At 38.4% G+C, this 15000-nt stretch overlaps 2 protein-coding genes across 14 annotated transcripts in view; one reads left to right on the top strand and one right to left on the bottom strand.

Annotated features, from left to right (window-relative positions):
- The window catches only part of LOC137975633 (uncharacterized), a 77954-nt gene that overhangs the window by 62559 nt on the left and 395 nt on the right, over nucleotides 1-15000 (bottom strand). For 10 of the 13 annotated variants that reach the window (XR_011117608.1, XR_011117609.1, XR_011117610.1 and 7 more), the window contains exons 1-3: nucleotides 14511-15000; nucleotides 11844-11921; nucleotides 8867-8995 (exon numbers count right to left, since the gene is read on the bottom strand). The exon at nucleotides 14511-15000 is cut by the window's right edge. The gene's annotated coding sequence lies outside the window, so the exon portion shown is untranslated. The remainder of the gene's footprint in view (nucleotides 1-8866; nucleotides 8996-11843; nucleotides 11922-14510) is intronic. The other 3 variants (XM_068822775.1, XM_068822768.1, XM_068822767.1) reach the window with 2 other exon arrangements.
- LOC137977332 (uncharacterized) lies at nucleotides 2629-4039 on the top strand. The gene is made up of 2 exons (XM_068824564.1): nucleotides 2629-2699; nucleotides 3508-4039. Exons 1-2 carry the CDS (start codon nucleotides 2629-2631, stop codon nucleotides 4037-4039), a joined length of 603 nt encoding a protein of 200 aa, XP_068680665.1.

The raw sequence follows: 15000 nt of genomic DNA, 5'->3' as shown, positions 1-15000 counted from the left end.
CCTTTCTTCATTTCTTCTCGTCTTCTTCCCTTAGATATGCTCTATTTTAAATCTGTGGCTGTGATTATGCATGATGTATCAAACAACTTGACACCTCCTAATATATTTAACCTATTCACCCATCAAGCTGATATTCATCCTTACGAGACGAGATCATCGCAAAGAGGAGATTATTTTCTTAAACGTTCGAGAACAGATATTCAAAAAAGATCTTTCTCAAGAATTGGCGTTAAAATTTGGAATAGCATATCTTGTGAAGTCCGCCAGATGTCAAAATCTAACTTCAAAAATAATGTTGATGATATCCTCTTACAAAGACTGCTAAAATATGATGATTACATTGATGTTTCGATAATATTGGCAAATTTTGACTCCTTAGTTTAGTATGTCAGGTAGTTAAAAATTTATTTATTCAATTTAAGCTACTTTTTTCATGTTTATTTATGTTATACTGTACACATTTTAAGGTGTTCTCCACTGCACTAACTGTATTCTAAAACTAATTTATTTTATTTTATTTATTTATTTATTTTCATGAGAATGTGTAGTTATGTATTTGTAACCATTTTATCTGGAATATTTATTGTAAGCAATGCTCGCCTCGACTAGCTATTGCTATCTGCGAGCATTGCATAGTTTTGTGATATTTTATGCAAAATACATAATAAAACCTGAAACCTGAAACCTGAAACCTGAAATGGAGTACCACTAAAAATCATTTATTGGTCAAATTTAAAACTTTATCAACATGGCGAGGTATTTCGATGTATATACTTTTGTTACAGTTCGATGCAGTTCACGAACTGGCCGCCATGTTGAAGTTTTGTAGGTATTTCGTTTATCCCTTATTATAATGTATAAAAACCGTGTACCCCTGCACATCCATTCAGGCCTGTGTTACAGTATGACCATATATATTTATATACCCCTATGAAATGGATTGGAAACTTTATTTGTACATGGTCAGATTAAAAATGGGTATATATGGGTATACAGGGCATACATGGGGATGTGTGTTTATACACTGTATACTACAGGGGTGTGCATGGGTATATTATGGGCATACAAGGGTCCATAGGTTTGTAAGATCTAGAATATTTGTCTAAATACACAAAAAAATAAATACACTGCAAAGACCCATTTCAGTAATTCCCAATCTGGAGGACAAAACAATGGTTGTTCTGTCCCCTGAGAGAAGCAAACCTTTTAAATGCAAAACAATCTTATTGTTTTGTCCTCCAGATTGGGGATTAACTGAAAGGGGTCTTATGAAATACCGACGAAATTTTAAGATGGCGGCAAGAGATTATAATCTCTTGATGGCGGCCAATTCGTGAAATGCATCGAACAGTAACAATCAGAGAGCTGGAAAGCTCGAAATACATAAGGGTAATGTGCATCTAAATACCTCATCATGATGATAAAGTATTTAATAGGCCTTTTGCAACAAACGATCACATGGTACAAAATCCGCCATGCTGGAGGGCGAGCTCATTATTATTACCCCACTGGGACATTAAAACAAAGACAAGTCAAGCTTGACTGGTTCAGGTCTCTTTGTTTTTTAAAATGTCCTAGTGGGGGAATAATAATGAGCTTGCCCTCCAGCATGGCGGATTTTGTACTATGTGACCGTTTGTTGCAAAAGGCCTATTTGACCAATACATGATTTTTAGGGGTACTCCATAGAGTACTCCATGGAGTAGGGCTCCGCGTTTTGTCCTTATTTTAGTGTGCTTTCACTCTATGATCTCACATAACCAGACGAATATTTCTCACGGATTTGTACCTTAGATTGATCTATTCCTTGCCCAAAGGATTGCCAATAGCTCCGTCTGCAGGAATTTTAAACCAACTAAAACTAAATGAGCTTCTCTGTACAGTTTATTCAAAATCAGCTGATATCGTGGTTTGGTATTAGCAGAACTCATGGGTTTCTGGTATTAGGAATAAAGGGAATCGAATGGTTCAGCAAACCGCCTGATGTCACCGACCATTTCGAAGAAAACATGGTTCTTGTCTTATTTCATTTCGTTTACTAAAGAAAATTCCTGGCGTGATTTAATCATCAGTCAGGATGTCTTGGAGACATCTGATATTCTTAGAAACTAGTCCTTTCTTGGAAGAAGTGAGCATACAACGACATAAGTCAAGGAAAATAAATGTTCGTTTGTTGTTCTAATTTTAAAGCAAAGGACATGTAATATTGAAAGTTTTTGGTTACATGTTAATGGAGCTTACCCCGCGATTGCTCGTAAAGTCGTTTTCCCTGATCAATAAGTGTCTTCCTGAGTTCCCTGTTACGTCGTCAGGGCAAGACCCTCGGTCTAATGGCGGACAGCAGCATGTTTTCGTAGTCCGCCTTATATTCCCCGCTGTCGTTAAGGAATGGGTGATATTACCCAGGTAAAAGAGTGGAAAGAAGCAGTGATAATAGCTCTCCGGAATCCGAGAAGCCGCCTGCAAAATCTGTGAAATTTGCAAAATCCAACATGGCGGAACTAGATGAGATATGGAAAGTTCTAAACAACATCAAGGAAAACACAAACAAACTGCTAGAAGAAAATAAAGTCATTCGTGAACAGTACAATGAGCTTCAGAATTCACTGGAGTTCCACTATAAATAAAATGGAGGAGCTAGCGACTGAGAATAAAGATCTCAAGAGAGAAGTGAAGTCCTTGAAGGAAACCTTAAGGAGGCTCGAAATAGTTTCTCCTTTTTTCAAACAAATAAACATAGTTTGTTTTTAGATACAGTTAGGGTAATCATATCAAGACAAAATTTGGCCAGGGTATTAAGTTCCCATCATAGATTTCTCACATCACATTTTCCTCTAAAATATCGTTACCATGGCAACGATATAAGGCATTTCCTTGAGCCTTAAAATCAACATATGTTGTCTTTTTTGAAAAAACGGGACGGTGAAATCTTCCCATTCAGCGTTACCAGATAATGTTAGAAATAATCTCTAAAATGTTTAAAATTCAACAAAATCTGTAGGTCAGTTTTTCAGAAAAATCAGTTTTTTTGAAATGTGTCGCTAATTTCTTTTTTCACCTACAGAATTTTTTTAAATTTGAAAGACAAACGTTTTAAATTAATCTAAGCTAACATGCAAAAAATGAAAAAAATTCACCGTCCGGAAGCAGAGATATAAGCGAGTAAAGTTGCAAAATCAGGAAAAATGAGGGGGTTACAAGATCGGCATTTACGCATGCGTCACCCGCTCATTCGAATGCACGCGCGAGTGAAGATACAGGCCAACACAAACAGATTTAAGCGACCATGAAACCGTTTGTGTACAGTTTTCGTTGTTTTCGTGAATAGGAGATGTCTATATATATTCCATATGTATAGGAATTAGAAGAAAGGTGAGCGAAACTAGCGGTATTTGTTTATTTCTGGTGATCCACTTTGAATCGTGAGCTGACGCGAGCAGCTTTTAGAATTGCGTGTGTGGCTTGCGCGCGCGCGCTCAGCTGAAAACCCTTTCGAGCCTCCTTAAGCAAAGCTAACGAAGAGCAGGATCAGTTGTATGCCGACTTGGGGACAGCGATTAATCAAATTGACGATCTTGAACAATACACCCGCAAGCACAATTTGGAAATACACGGTATACCGGAGAAAACAGAGGAAAACCTAGTTGAACAAGTTATTAAACTCGCAAATGCTCTCAATGTTACCATTCGAAGCGATGATATCGACATTTGCCACAGAATGTTTACAGGCAGGAACGTAAGCAAACCCAGGCCGATTATTGTTAGATTCAAGTCATATCGCACAAAGAAGGAGTTATATGGAGTTTGCAAAAGTCTAAAGAATCAACGTATGAGCCAGATTTTTCAAGGTGCTGGCATTGTGTACATTAACGAAAATTTGACAAGAATGCGTCGTCAACTCTTTGCGAAAGTCTGGAAGCGCAAGAAGTCGGAGCAGTGGCACAGTGCTTGGACAATGGACGGTAAAATCTTTATGAAATTATCATTAGGTGACCATCCAGTTAGAATTTATAGTCAGGAGGATTTAGATAACATTTAAATTTGTAGCCATAAGAGTTTGGTTAATTAACTCTTAGTCGCTCTTTTCGTCCGAACTCGCTTACAATCAAAGTTTGTGGCTTTTTCCTTTTCATTTGTTGTCTTTCAACTCTTAAAATTTGAATCCTAACTCATTCGCGGGGAATTGTGGAGGAGAACACCCAAAGTAAACTAACATAAATCTTGGTGTATTACAACAATTTCTCCTCCATAAGGCAAGTCTCATAACGGCTTAATCTCTATGTGTACGCTTTTGGTTGTTTTAGTGTGTGTAATGTTCCTTTGTAGTATTTTGGTCTGGCACACCTTTTGGATGAAGCGTGTTTGTTTGCGGCATTGAAAGTGTCGGAGCTAAAGTGTACACGTTTTGATAAACCTAAAATGTATTTCTCTTAATATTAGAGGTATAAACAAGGCGATCAAACGCAGAAATTTATTTCGGTGGCTTCACAACGGCAAATATGATGTAATTTTTTTACAAGAAACCTATAGTGATAAAACAATTGAAAACGTTTGGCGTGCGGAATGGGGAGGCGACATTTTCTATTCCCATGGCTCAAAACACAGCAGAGGCGTGATGACTCTCATTAGACCAACGGTAAAAGGTGAAAATATCAGCACAACCTGTGACCGAAACGGAAGAGTTCTTATTGTTAATCTAACAATACAAGACGGAGAGTTTTGTTTGGCCAATATTTATGCTCCTAACGACCAAAATCTTCAGGTCGATTTTTATACTCAACTAACGAGAAAGTTACGACCGTATGTAAATTCAAATCTTGTACTGGGGGAAGATTTTAACTGTCCTCTTGAAAATATTGACAAAAAAGGCGGGAAAGATATCAGCAGCAGGAAAATGTCATTCAGAGCATAGTCGAAATGAGCAATAATTTAAATCTTGTCGACATTTGGAGACTCCAGCATCTCTCCCACGAGCGATTCACCTGGCAGAACAGCTCAGGAAAGATAAGATGTAGACTGGACTATTGGCTTATTTCGAAGCACCTGATTCCTCACACAAGTAAAACAGATGTAAAGTCTTATTATGATTCGGATCATAGCCCGATTTACATGGAGATCCAATATAAAAACAGCCAAAAATCGCCTTGTCCAGGGTTTTGGAAATTTAACAACTCTCTCCTTGATGATAACGAAGAATTCGTGACACACTTAAAATTCTTTTTGACACATGCCAAAGAAAAACATCGTGACACCAAAGACAAAAGACTCTAAAATGGAGATCAGAGACTTTTGTATTCGTTTTTCCAAGCGGCGTGCCAAAGCAAAGAGAGAAAGAGAAATAGATATACTCTGCAAGTTAAAACAACTCAATGAGCGTCTCGATCAAAACCATCAGGACACAAATTTAGCAGTGGAAGTTGAACGCGTCAGAATCGAACTTCAAAAAATCTCTGAACATAAAACAAAAGGTGCGATAGTAAGAAGCCGGGCTAGGTGGTATGAGCATGGCGAAAGAAACAGTAAATACTTTGTGAATTTAGAAAAGCGTGCTTATGAAAGAAAACATATAGTCAAACTGAAAACAAAAGAAAATATATATTTAGAGGAGCCGAATAAGATCTTGTGCCAAATGGAAAACTTTTATAAGACCCTGTATTCTTCTCAAATATCAGAAGATACTTTTAATGCTTCAGCACCGCATTTTCTAAATTGCAACAACATAAAAAGACTGGATAGTGAACATCACAAAATCTGTGAAGGACTTATTACCGAAGAAGAATGCCTATCCGCTCTTAAACAATTTTCGAAAAATAAAACCCCAGGTTCTGATGGACTCACTACGGAATTTTATTTGTGTTTTTGGGATTATGTTGCTATTCCTTTAAAAGACTGTTTAAACGACGCCTACCAGTGTAGTGAAATGTCGATCTCACAAAAAAGGGGAGTGATCTCCTTGTTGCCCAAAAAAAACAAAGACACCCTTCTCCTAAAAAATTGGGGACCGATTACTCTGTTGAATATCGACTACAAAGTTGCTACGAAATGTATGGCAAAGCGGCTAGAGAAAATCTTGCCAATGTTGATCAACAGAGATCAAACAGGCTACGTCAAAAATCGCTTTATTGGAGAAAATATTCGAATGATTTCTGATGTGATTGAATCGTATGAAGAAAAAAACCTGCCAGGCATGTTACTCTTTATCGATTTTGAAAAAGCTTTTGATTCTTTAGAATGGAATTTTTTGTTCAAAGTACTCGAGGTCATGAACTTTGGCCCGATGTTTCGAACATGGATCCATACTTTTTACTCTAACATCACAAGTTGTGTTATGAACAATGATCACGCGTCAGACTTTTTCCAGCTCTACAGAGGCGTTCGACAAGGTTGCCCATTATCAGGGCTTCTTTTTGTACTAGCAATTGAAGTGCTTGTTCAATCGATCAGAGAAAATGAAAACATCAACGGTTTAAAAATCAATGACACTGAATTAAAACTAAGTATGTATGCAGATGATCTTACAGCGTTCATAAAGGATGAGCGGTCGGCCAGTCAATTGTTCAGTCTTTTAAATGATTTTGGTACCTGCTCAGGTCTGAAAATAAATTGCTCGAAAACAGAAGGAATGTGGCTTGGAAGCCTGAAATGCCACTTGGGCAAACGCGCTCCATTTAACATCGCATGGCCGGAACAATATGTAGTTGCGCTAGGTGTCGCTTTCGCCTATGACTCGACCACTAGTCACAAAATCAACTTCGAAGAGAAGCTTGTAACGCTAAAGAACATTTTAAATCAATGGACGACTAGGAATTTAACTCTCATAGGAAGAATTTGTATTGTTAAGACACTCGCAATTTCTAAGTTAGTTTATAATACGTCTGTTCTCAAAGTGCCTCCGAACTTCGCTGAAAAAGTTAATGATATTTGCTTCAAATTCATCTGGAACTTCAAGCCCGATAAGATAAAACGTCAAACATTAGGTTGATTACACCATATTAGGTAAATCTCTTAAAGCAGCCTGGGTCAAACGCCTTTGTGAAGCTGAAGGTAGTAAATGGTGCTCCGTCTTCTTCTCTGCTACAGCTCAATACGGGGGTCGATTTATCTTTGAATGTAATTTTGACACACGCGACTTAAATTTGACCTCACGCGTGCCAAGCTTTTACAGAGATATATTGACTGTTTGGCAGGAGTTGCACTCTAAGAACCCCTCCACGACTATGGAATATCTACACGAAATTATTTGGAACAACCGGTTCATAAGAATAGATGGGAAACCAGTGCTTTAATCGTCATGGTATAGAAAAGGGGTAACTAAAATTGACCATCTTTTAAACGAAAGAGGAACCTTTTTATCGAGACCCGATTTTCAAAGAAAATATGGTTTGTCAGTGAACTTCCTAACTTATAATGGTATTCTTGCTGCGATCCCCGATGAATGGAAAAAATCAATTCTTAATTCAGAACTTCTTGATAACCGTGAGGGACACAACCTCACGTCCGCGAACGTCACGGCCAAAACCGCCCGTAAAATGTTTGTGCTGAAATTGTTTAAACCCCCGAACGTAGAAAGGAAACTAGTAGAACAAAACATCTCGACTAAAGCTGTCTATGAATTACCCTTCAAGGTCACAGTGGAAAACAAACTTAGATGTTTTCAATATAGGGTGGTACATAACATTCTACCTACTAACAGTAATCTTTACAAAATGAAATTGAGAACATCTCCGGACTGCGATCGTTGTAGCCACCCTCATGAGAATTTAGTTCACCTTTTATACGAATGCCCCAGTATTCAAATTTTTTGGCAAAGGGTAATTAGCTGGTGGAACGAAAAGAGATCGGAAAATGTCACCTTAAGTACTTCGGATATTTTGTACGGCTTTAAGCCTGAATCAAATATTTTTCAAGCCCTCAATCATTATGTTATTATTGCAAAGTACCACATCTTTCTTTCATGGTTAAATAAAACCTCTCCCAGTTTTGAAATTTTCTGCGTTTTACTTAATGAAAAGATTCTTTGTGAACGTACAATTGCTTTTAAGAACAACACATTGGGAAAATTCAGAGCAAAATGGGGAACACTATGTGCATGAGCTGTGCCAAATACCTTTGTCCCAGGGGATGTGCCACTCCTACTCTTATGTCTCTATTTGTAAAATAATTGTAGGGTATGTGTTAATATTGTAAGTTAAATAAAAAATTGTATTGTTTTGGAGAGTAAATTATGTAAACTGTAGTATTGTGAGCTGCATTTATAATTGCATCGTTTTGTGAAGTAGTGCAAGTAGCGTAAGTAGTTTAATAAAAAAAAGAGTGTCTTCCTTGTTATGTTTACAGACGTAAGATCGAGATCATTCTTGGTGCTGGTTTACGCCGGAATAAAATCGAGAACAGAACATAAAGCAATAAGTACGCGACTTATACTGAAATTGACATTTTCCTCGGACAAGACGGGATCTGTTTTACTACTGGAACAACAACATCAGTTGTTCAATTACAGTTATTTAATTCAAATGAATTGGGTGAATGGGAGCATTGCTTTCGCAATACACGCCAGGAAAACAGATGCCTGAGAACCTTGGTGGTGATGTGCTCCGCGTAGGACACAAAATTATTTTAAAAAACATCTGAACTTGTGAAAATGAACAGGTTAAGACTGGCAAAAAAGAAGGTGTAAGTTTAAATCTTAATGTTGTCGTGGAAACGTGAACGTCTGCACGCTGCAAAGTTGCATAATTCTGCAAGTTTTTACTCGCGATGCAGATTGTGGCGTTGGAACTTGTTCTAGATAACATAGCTGGACAGTCAGAATCGTTACTTTCGTCTGCCTTACATGATCTCAAAAAGGCTTTTTAAATAATCTTACCGTTTTGTTCCTTCAAATTCCAGTCCGCGTCAAAAATCCCGGAAGCAGTGGCTTGAAACTACTTTTGCTCCGATATGCATGGTAGCCAAAAGTCTCTTGATACAGATCTTTCAGTTGAACTTATTGAATCTAAGCAAAATAAACGCGAACAAAGGGAGATAGCATGATGGAACGCAAAAAGCCCTAACTGTAAGTACTTCAAAGGAATGCTAGTACGGCGTACTAGGATTCCTAACATACTTTTCATTGAGAAGCGCAAGTTTTGACACTGCAGGTGTTGTAATCCGTTGCAATGTCATGGAGCGGTCATTTTGTTGGAAACGACCCAGAGAACTCCAGAGAATATGATCCTCAGTGAACTGTGCGCTCTCTTTTGATAGCGCTGAACGAGGCGTCAAATCCGTAAACAATTATTACAGGGTTGTTTGGAAAGGAAAGGAAAGGAAAGGAAAGGAATTTTATTTAAGTGTCTAGTGGATTTAGCACTGGAGCACTAATTGGGGACACTGTGAAGTGAAATTAACAATCAACGGAAATCAAGGCAAATGCTGGTTTTGGGGGAGAGGGGAAACCGGAGTACCCAGAGAAAACCTCTCGGTGCAGAGTAGAGTGCCAACAAACTCAACCCACATATGACGCCGAGTCGAGGAATCGAAACCGGGCCACATTGGTGGGAGGCGAGTGCTCTCACCACTGCGCCATCCCTACATGGTGGATCGAATTTGGAAGAGAATCATCTAAACATGTGAAAACACTAACGAAGAAAGATCAAACTACAGGAAAGAGTGGAAGAAAAGGAAACCACTATTATTGACAAAAAATGTTGCAAGAGACATTTCAGCGGAAATTACTCGAAGAAACAAGTACAACATTGTTTCACACTTAAGACCTGAAATGGGAAAATCCTTATAGTTTAGCACGGTAGTGAGAGAACTGTCGAAAACAATGGTAAATCAAAGGATGTTGCCAATATACAGTGAGAAACATTTCCCGCTCTTCCCCTAGAATGCAGTTAATTTTCTTGTAAGCTTCCAGCAACGTTGGTCAGAATTCTTTTTTACTCTGTTCCTGTGGGGTCGTTTCGATTACTAGGGCTAATGATCATAGGGAATATGTAGCACTTTAAGTTACTCTCTGACAGATGATGTAGTTGCTTCGATTTACTTTCCTTTGGCCTTCTCACTATCATAATCACTGACGCTGAAGCGTTTAGTCTTAATTCTGTTTCTGGTTTGCCAATAGCGCTGACGTATGTTGAATTTTTGTGCGCATTGGGCAATCGAGGCGACAGTGAATTATAAAGAAAAGAGAAAAGAAAATTTTTTAAACGAGCTTTTTAGAGAGCTTTCAAAAAAATTTATTGGGATTACCCCTTTTTATTGGGATCTAATTTTCTTCCCTTTGACTCCACTTTGGAAAAGATCTTACGATTTATTTTATAGTGCACTGAACAAAATTTTCTCGCTATAATGAATTTTTATCCAGGTTTGAGTACTCCTTTTGTATTAGTATTTATTTTGCTTTTTTTTAAAGCTTTGTCATGTTAGTTTTTTAATAGAAAACGACTATCGTACGTTCCCGCCAGTGGTTCCACGTGATCGCCATAGTAACTTCATTGGCGGAAGAAATATGAATTCATTGGTAATGTCGCAGGCAAACTCGGAAAAAAAGTCCGCGAGTGCTCCATTGAAGTAGTCAAACCTATGATCTTCCATTTACTAGTTGGAATGCTCCCCTACAGGAGACTCATTGGAGCTATGCCATTAAACAAGGTTCTAGCGACTCTACAACTTTGCCCAGAAAGAATTGAGGGTTTAGTTGAGTGCACTACACCTGCAAGTAATCGTTGGGAGGATTTTGTAAGAACAAAACCGCTACTGGGTGAAGGAGTATTAAACGATGTACAATACAAGAAACAACACTTCTTTGTGACTCATAGACAATCATATTTGAAAAAAGGAAGATTAAGGCAACTTTATATCACAGTTTGCCGAAATCGGAAGAATCGCTAGCAGAGTCCGAGCTCCCGCTACTAGAGTCAGACATGTTTTCCTGCAGTTCCACACCTGTGACGTATCGCATCACGTGACGCAAATCGAAGCGTTTGCGATGGGATCCTGAACATTCGGTGATAAACACGGTTTTAAAGCTAAAATTCACGGGTAAAAAAGGCTTCTGGGCACGTTTTATTTACTTTGAAGACATTAGCGACAAGTCTGTAATGTTGTCCCAAAAAAGTGTGTTTTAGCCGAGAGTTACCCTTTAAGGGTCGATTTGTCCTTTACTGGAATAAGAATTAACCTAAATATATACATGTACATGTACATTTTGCAGCGCACTCGGCAAAGTCTCTGAATTTTGGCCGTTCCGTCTTAGGTGGCTTTATGCATTCTAACGTAACCTTTTCGAAGCATTACTACAGGCCAGGACGGCCTCTTATCGGCTATTAACATGATTAAATACAATAAAAACCCGCCAGTTCAGGTGAAAAAACGCAACATGCATTTTTACAAATTATCGAGTAAACGGCTAAACCTACTTTCCACGTTACATCAAACTGTTTGAGGTGTGTCACCCTCCAGTTCAGATGAAAAAGATGCAACATACATTGTTACAAATTATCTAGTAAACAGCTAAACCTACTTTTCATGTTACATCGAACTGTTTGAGGTGTGCCACCTTGTCTCTCGTATACCGGGCTCTGAAATCGTTAATCATTACTGATATACTGGGAAGTGAAAGCGTTAATCATTACATGAGAGCAGTGAAGAACAGAGGGCTGAGAAATTGTAGTAGAGGAACAGTGGTTATTTACTGAGGAACAGTGGGCACAAAGGGTACAGAGGAACAGTAGGCACAGAGGAAACTTATGCACCAAGGAACAGTGAGCACAGAGAAACAGTATGCACAGTATACAATGGATAACAGAAGAAGAAACCAGAAGACTAAAAGCCAGCAGTTTTAAGGGTTAGGTTACCTTGAATTGGGACGTGGCTGCCTCCACTCTTTTTACATAGGGAGTCGATATTGTTGACACAACCCAGTCACCTCTTTACTGAAACCAAAAGAATTCGTTGAATTAAGGGTGGACCATTCCTGCACTTTGACAGATCACGAAAACGTGGTATAGCTTCTTTAAAAACTCCAGCAACAGAGAGGGCAAAGAAAGGTGATATAGTTTGCCAAACTCTTACTGCGAAACTCGGAGATCCGTGAACAATGGTGTGATTATTTTATAGTATCCTATTGTGGGTTTTACTCTTCTTAATCGTTGAAACGTCCTTCATATCTGGCTGCTATGTCGTGGATAATGGAACCAAAAGGTCGAGACAAAAGAAAGCAAATCGTTATTACTGGGTTGCCTTATAAGGCAAACCCAGTCGAGGTCTACGTTTAGTTTGTTTGTTTTCTTTTTTTTTTTTTTTTTCGTTTTTTTTTTTTTTTTTTTTTCCGTGTCGGTAAAAGTCTTGCCTGTCACTCCCCTGGTAAGTAGTGTCTTTGTGTATAGAGCCTTCTGCGCGTATTTTCTTAGGATCGAGAGGGTAGTGGAACTGCGTAGATTTCTCTTGTGGACACAGTAGAATCATTAACTTAGCCTGCAATGGCGTCGAAAGTCATGCAACGCGAATGGCGTTTTAGTGGATCCTTAAACAAAATATACCCTTATGGAGCTCAATAATGGAAAGTCAGTTGGATAAACTAGGCATGAATCTCAAAAGCGACGAGTACTGGACTTCGACAACAATCTATCGCCCGTCGAGACGAAATCAAAGTGAGCAGTATTTACCTGAAGTACATGGTAATTTGACACAACTGAGTTTCTTGTCTTCACGCACGCAATCAAATAGGAAGAGGTTTTCGCCTCTAAGAGCAAATATGTTGTTTGTTTCAATAAAATTTTCGCTGGAAAAGGATTCTGTGGTATTTTCTGCCTTTGTGAATTATAATATCATGTTGTGTATTGAATTTTCGAGCTTAAGGTTCAAATGTGATATGGGAGAAGTTTTTTAGTATTGCTCTGTAAGCAGGAAGGGTTCACAGGCCTGTTGGAAGCGTGCTTGAGTTTCAACAAAATGAGCCCCAAAATCAGTGAAAACTTGTGACGCAGATGAATAATAAAGTAGCTGCTATTTCCAAAATGATGGAATTACCTGGTGATAAATCACGTCGTACACGTCTTGGAGAGTAAATTTTGACTTTGCATAAACAAGAGTTGGAGGGTACTCCCATATGAAACAGACGGGGATGCTCGTCGTCTCGCTTAGGGGTGTAAATTTTGGATTTTGGTCTCGCTTAGGGTGTTTCGGGCAAAGCGCCAATATTTTAAGCCGCCAAGGTCAAAATTTGCTTAAGTCACGCCCAGATTGGTCTCCTTTAGGAGTCACAAAAAGCTTGAGCCACGCCCAGATGGTCTCCTTCAGGGGTTAAATTTAAAATTTCCGACTAGCATCCCCGTGTGTTCCAAATGGGAGTCCCTTCCCCCCCCCCCCCCACCTCCGGGGCTGCACGTACCACAGGCAACCCAGTGTACCCTCACGGAGGGTCTAGTCTTTAAGAAGATTACGACAGTTTTTTCCTTTCCAAGACATGTTTCGATGTTACGAACATCATCGTCAGTTACAGAATATTTGAAAAACCGTTACGACTATATAACAACTAGGCGAAACATGCATAATTAATTATGATTAAGTGACAAAAATTACATATTTGAGTGAGTTACAAAGTGTTTGAAAGAATGTAAAGCCTAAAGCGTAAGTGTCAGGTGACGTGATGAACTTGTTGGTTTAAATTAGGCTTTTCCCGATTTATATGCATAACCTCCTTAAGTTTAAGTTGAAATTTAGTAGGGGCAGAATCAAGGATTTCGAAACAATCCGAACAGCAAGATTGACGACAACGTTCTGAGCTTAGTAAATGTTTATGAATGTTTCGCCTAGTTGTTATATAGTGCAAACGATTTTTTAAATATTCTGGAACTGAAGGTGATGTTCCTAACATCAAAACATGTCCTGGAATTTAAAAAATGTCGTAATCTTCTTAAAGATAACGATTTGCTTTCTGCTGTCTCGACCTTTTTGGTTCCATTATCCACGAAATACAAGGTTCAAGTTTTTCATCAAATGCATGGAGCCCTTTAAAGAAAACGACAAAACTTTTAAGATTATAAGACATGCTTCGACAGAAACTTCTGTCATCTTCAGTTGATTAATGTACAAAGCGTTAGAACTTAAATTTATAAGTAAGAACAAGTGCTAATTATGCTAGTAACAACGGAATGTACATAAAACGTGACAATGTGAGAATTAAAAGGATAGTTTAAGATTTATCTAACGTTTTGTACATTAATCAACTGAAGCTAACAGAAATTTCTGTCGAAATATGTCTTATAATCTTAAAAGCTTTGTCGTTTTCTTTAAAGTTCTGACTTGCCTGCTAATATCAAGATCCTGTGGAAATAGAGCCTTGCTTTAATTCTTTTATAATTTACAAGCGCTCGCGGAGCCAGGATATGCGATTCATTCACTTTGTCTTCCTTTGATTGGACCAAGAATTGGACCAAGAATTGTTTGTTGGAAGTCTTTTCATGATCACTAATCAAAAAGTGTGCGATAAACCATAATACTACCCTTTACTAAAAACCTACCTGTTTCCACCTTTTCTCCGGGATTCTCAATGGGTGATTTGTTTTTCGAAGGAATGAACTACGATATTAATAGCGCTTGTCGACTTCGTCCCAAGTCTTTAAATCATGTGGGCGGAACATTCTTCACCTTTGATAGATCACGTGTCTCCGCTTTAATCGAGGGCTTTTGAAATGCTATACCCCCTCGATAATCCTCGACGAATATCAACGATTTATCCGAGCAGCAAATAATTGTTTACAAATAAGTTTATTATTACTGGGTTGCCTCATGGCAAACCCAGTCGAGGTCTGCGTTTAGTTTGTTTGTTTTCTTTTTTTTTTTTTTTTAGTTTTTTTTTTTTTTTTTTTTTCCGTGTCGGTAAAAGTCTTGCCTGTCACTCCCCTGGTAAGTTGTGTCTTTGTGGATAGAGCCTTCTGCGAGAATTTTCTTAGGATCGAGAGGGTAGTGGGAAATGCGTAGATTTCTCTGGTGGACACAGTAGAATCATTA

This window comes from Montipora foliosa, chromosome 11 (genome assembly GCF_036669935.1).
Source record: "Montipora foliosa isolate CH-2021 chromosome 11, ASM3666993v2, whole genome shotgun sequence".
Classification (NCBI taxonomy): domain Eukaryota; kingdom Metazoa; phylum Cnidaria; class Anthozoa; order Scleractinia; family Acroporidae; genus Montipora; species Montipora foliosa.
Note: the sequence above shows the minus strand (reverse complement) of the source record. Positions and strands in the feature narration are given on the sequence as shown.

Coding starts and splice junctions, on each gene's coding strand:
- LOC137977332 (XM_068824564.1), top strand. CDS start 2,629: ATGGAGGAGCTAGCGACTGAGAATAAAGATCTCAAGAGAGAAGTGAAG. Junction 2,700..3,507: donor TTGAAGGAAACCTTAAGGAG/GCTCGAAATAGT, acceptor AGCCTCCTTAAG/CAAAGCTAACGAAGAGCAGG.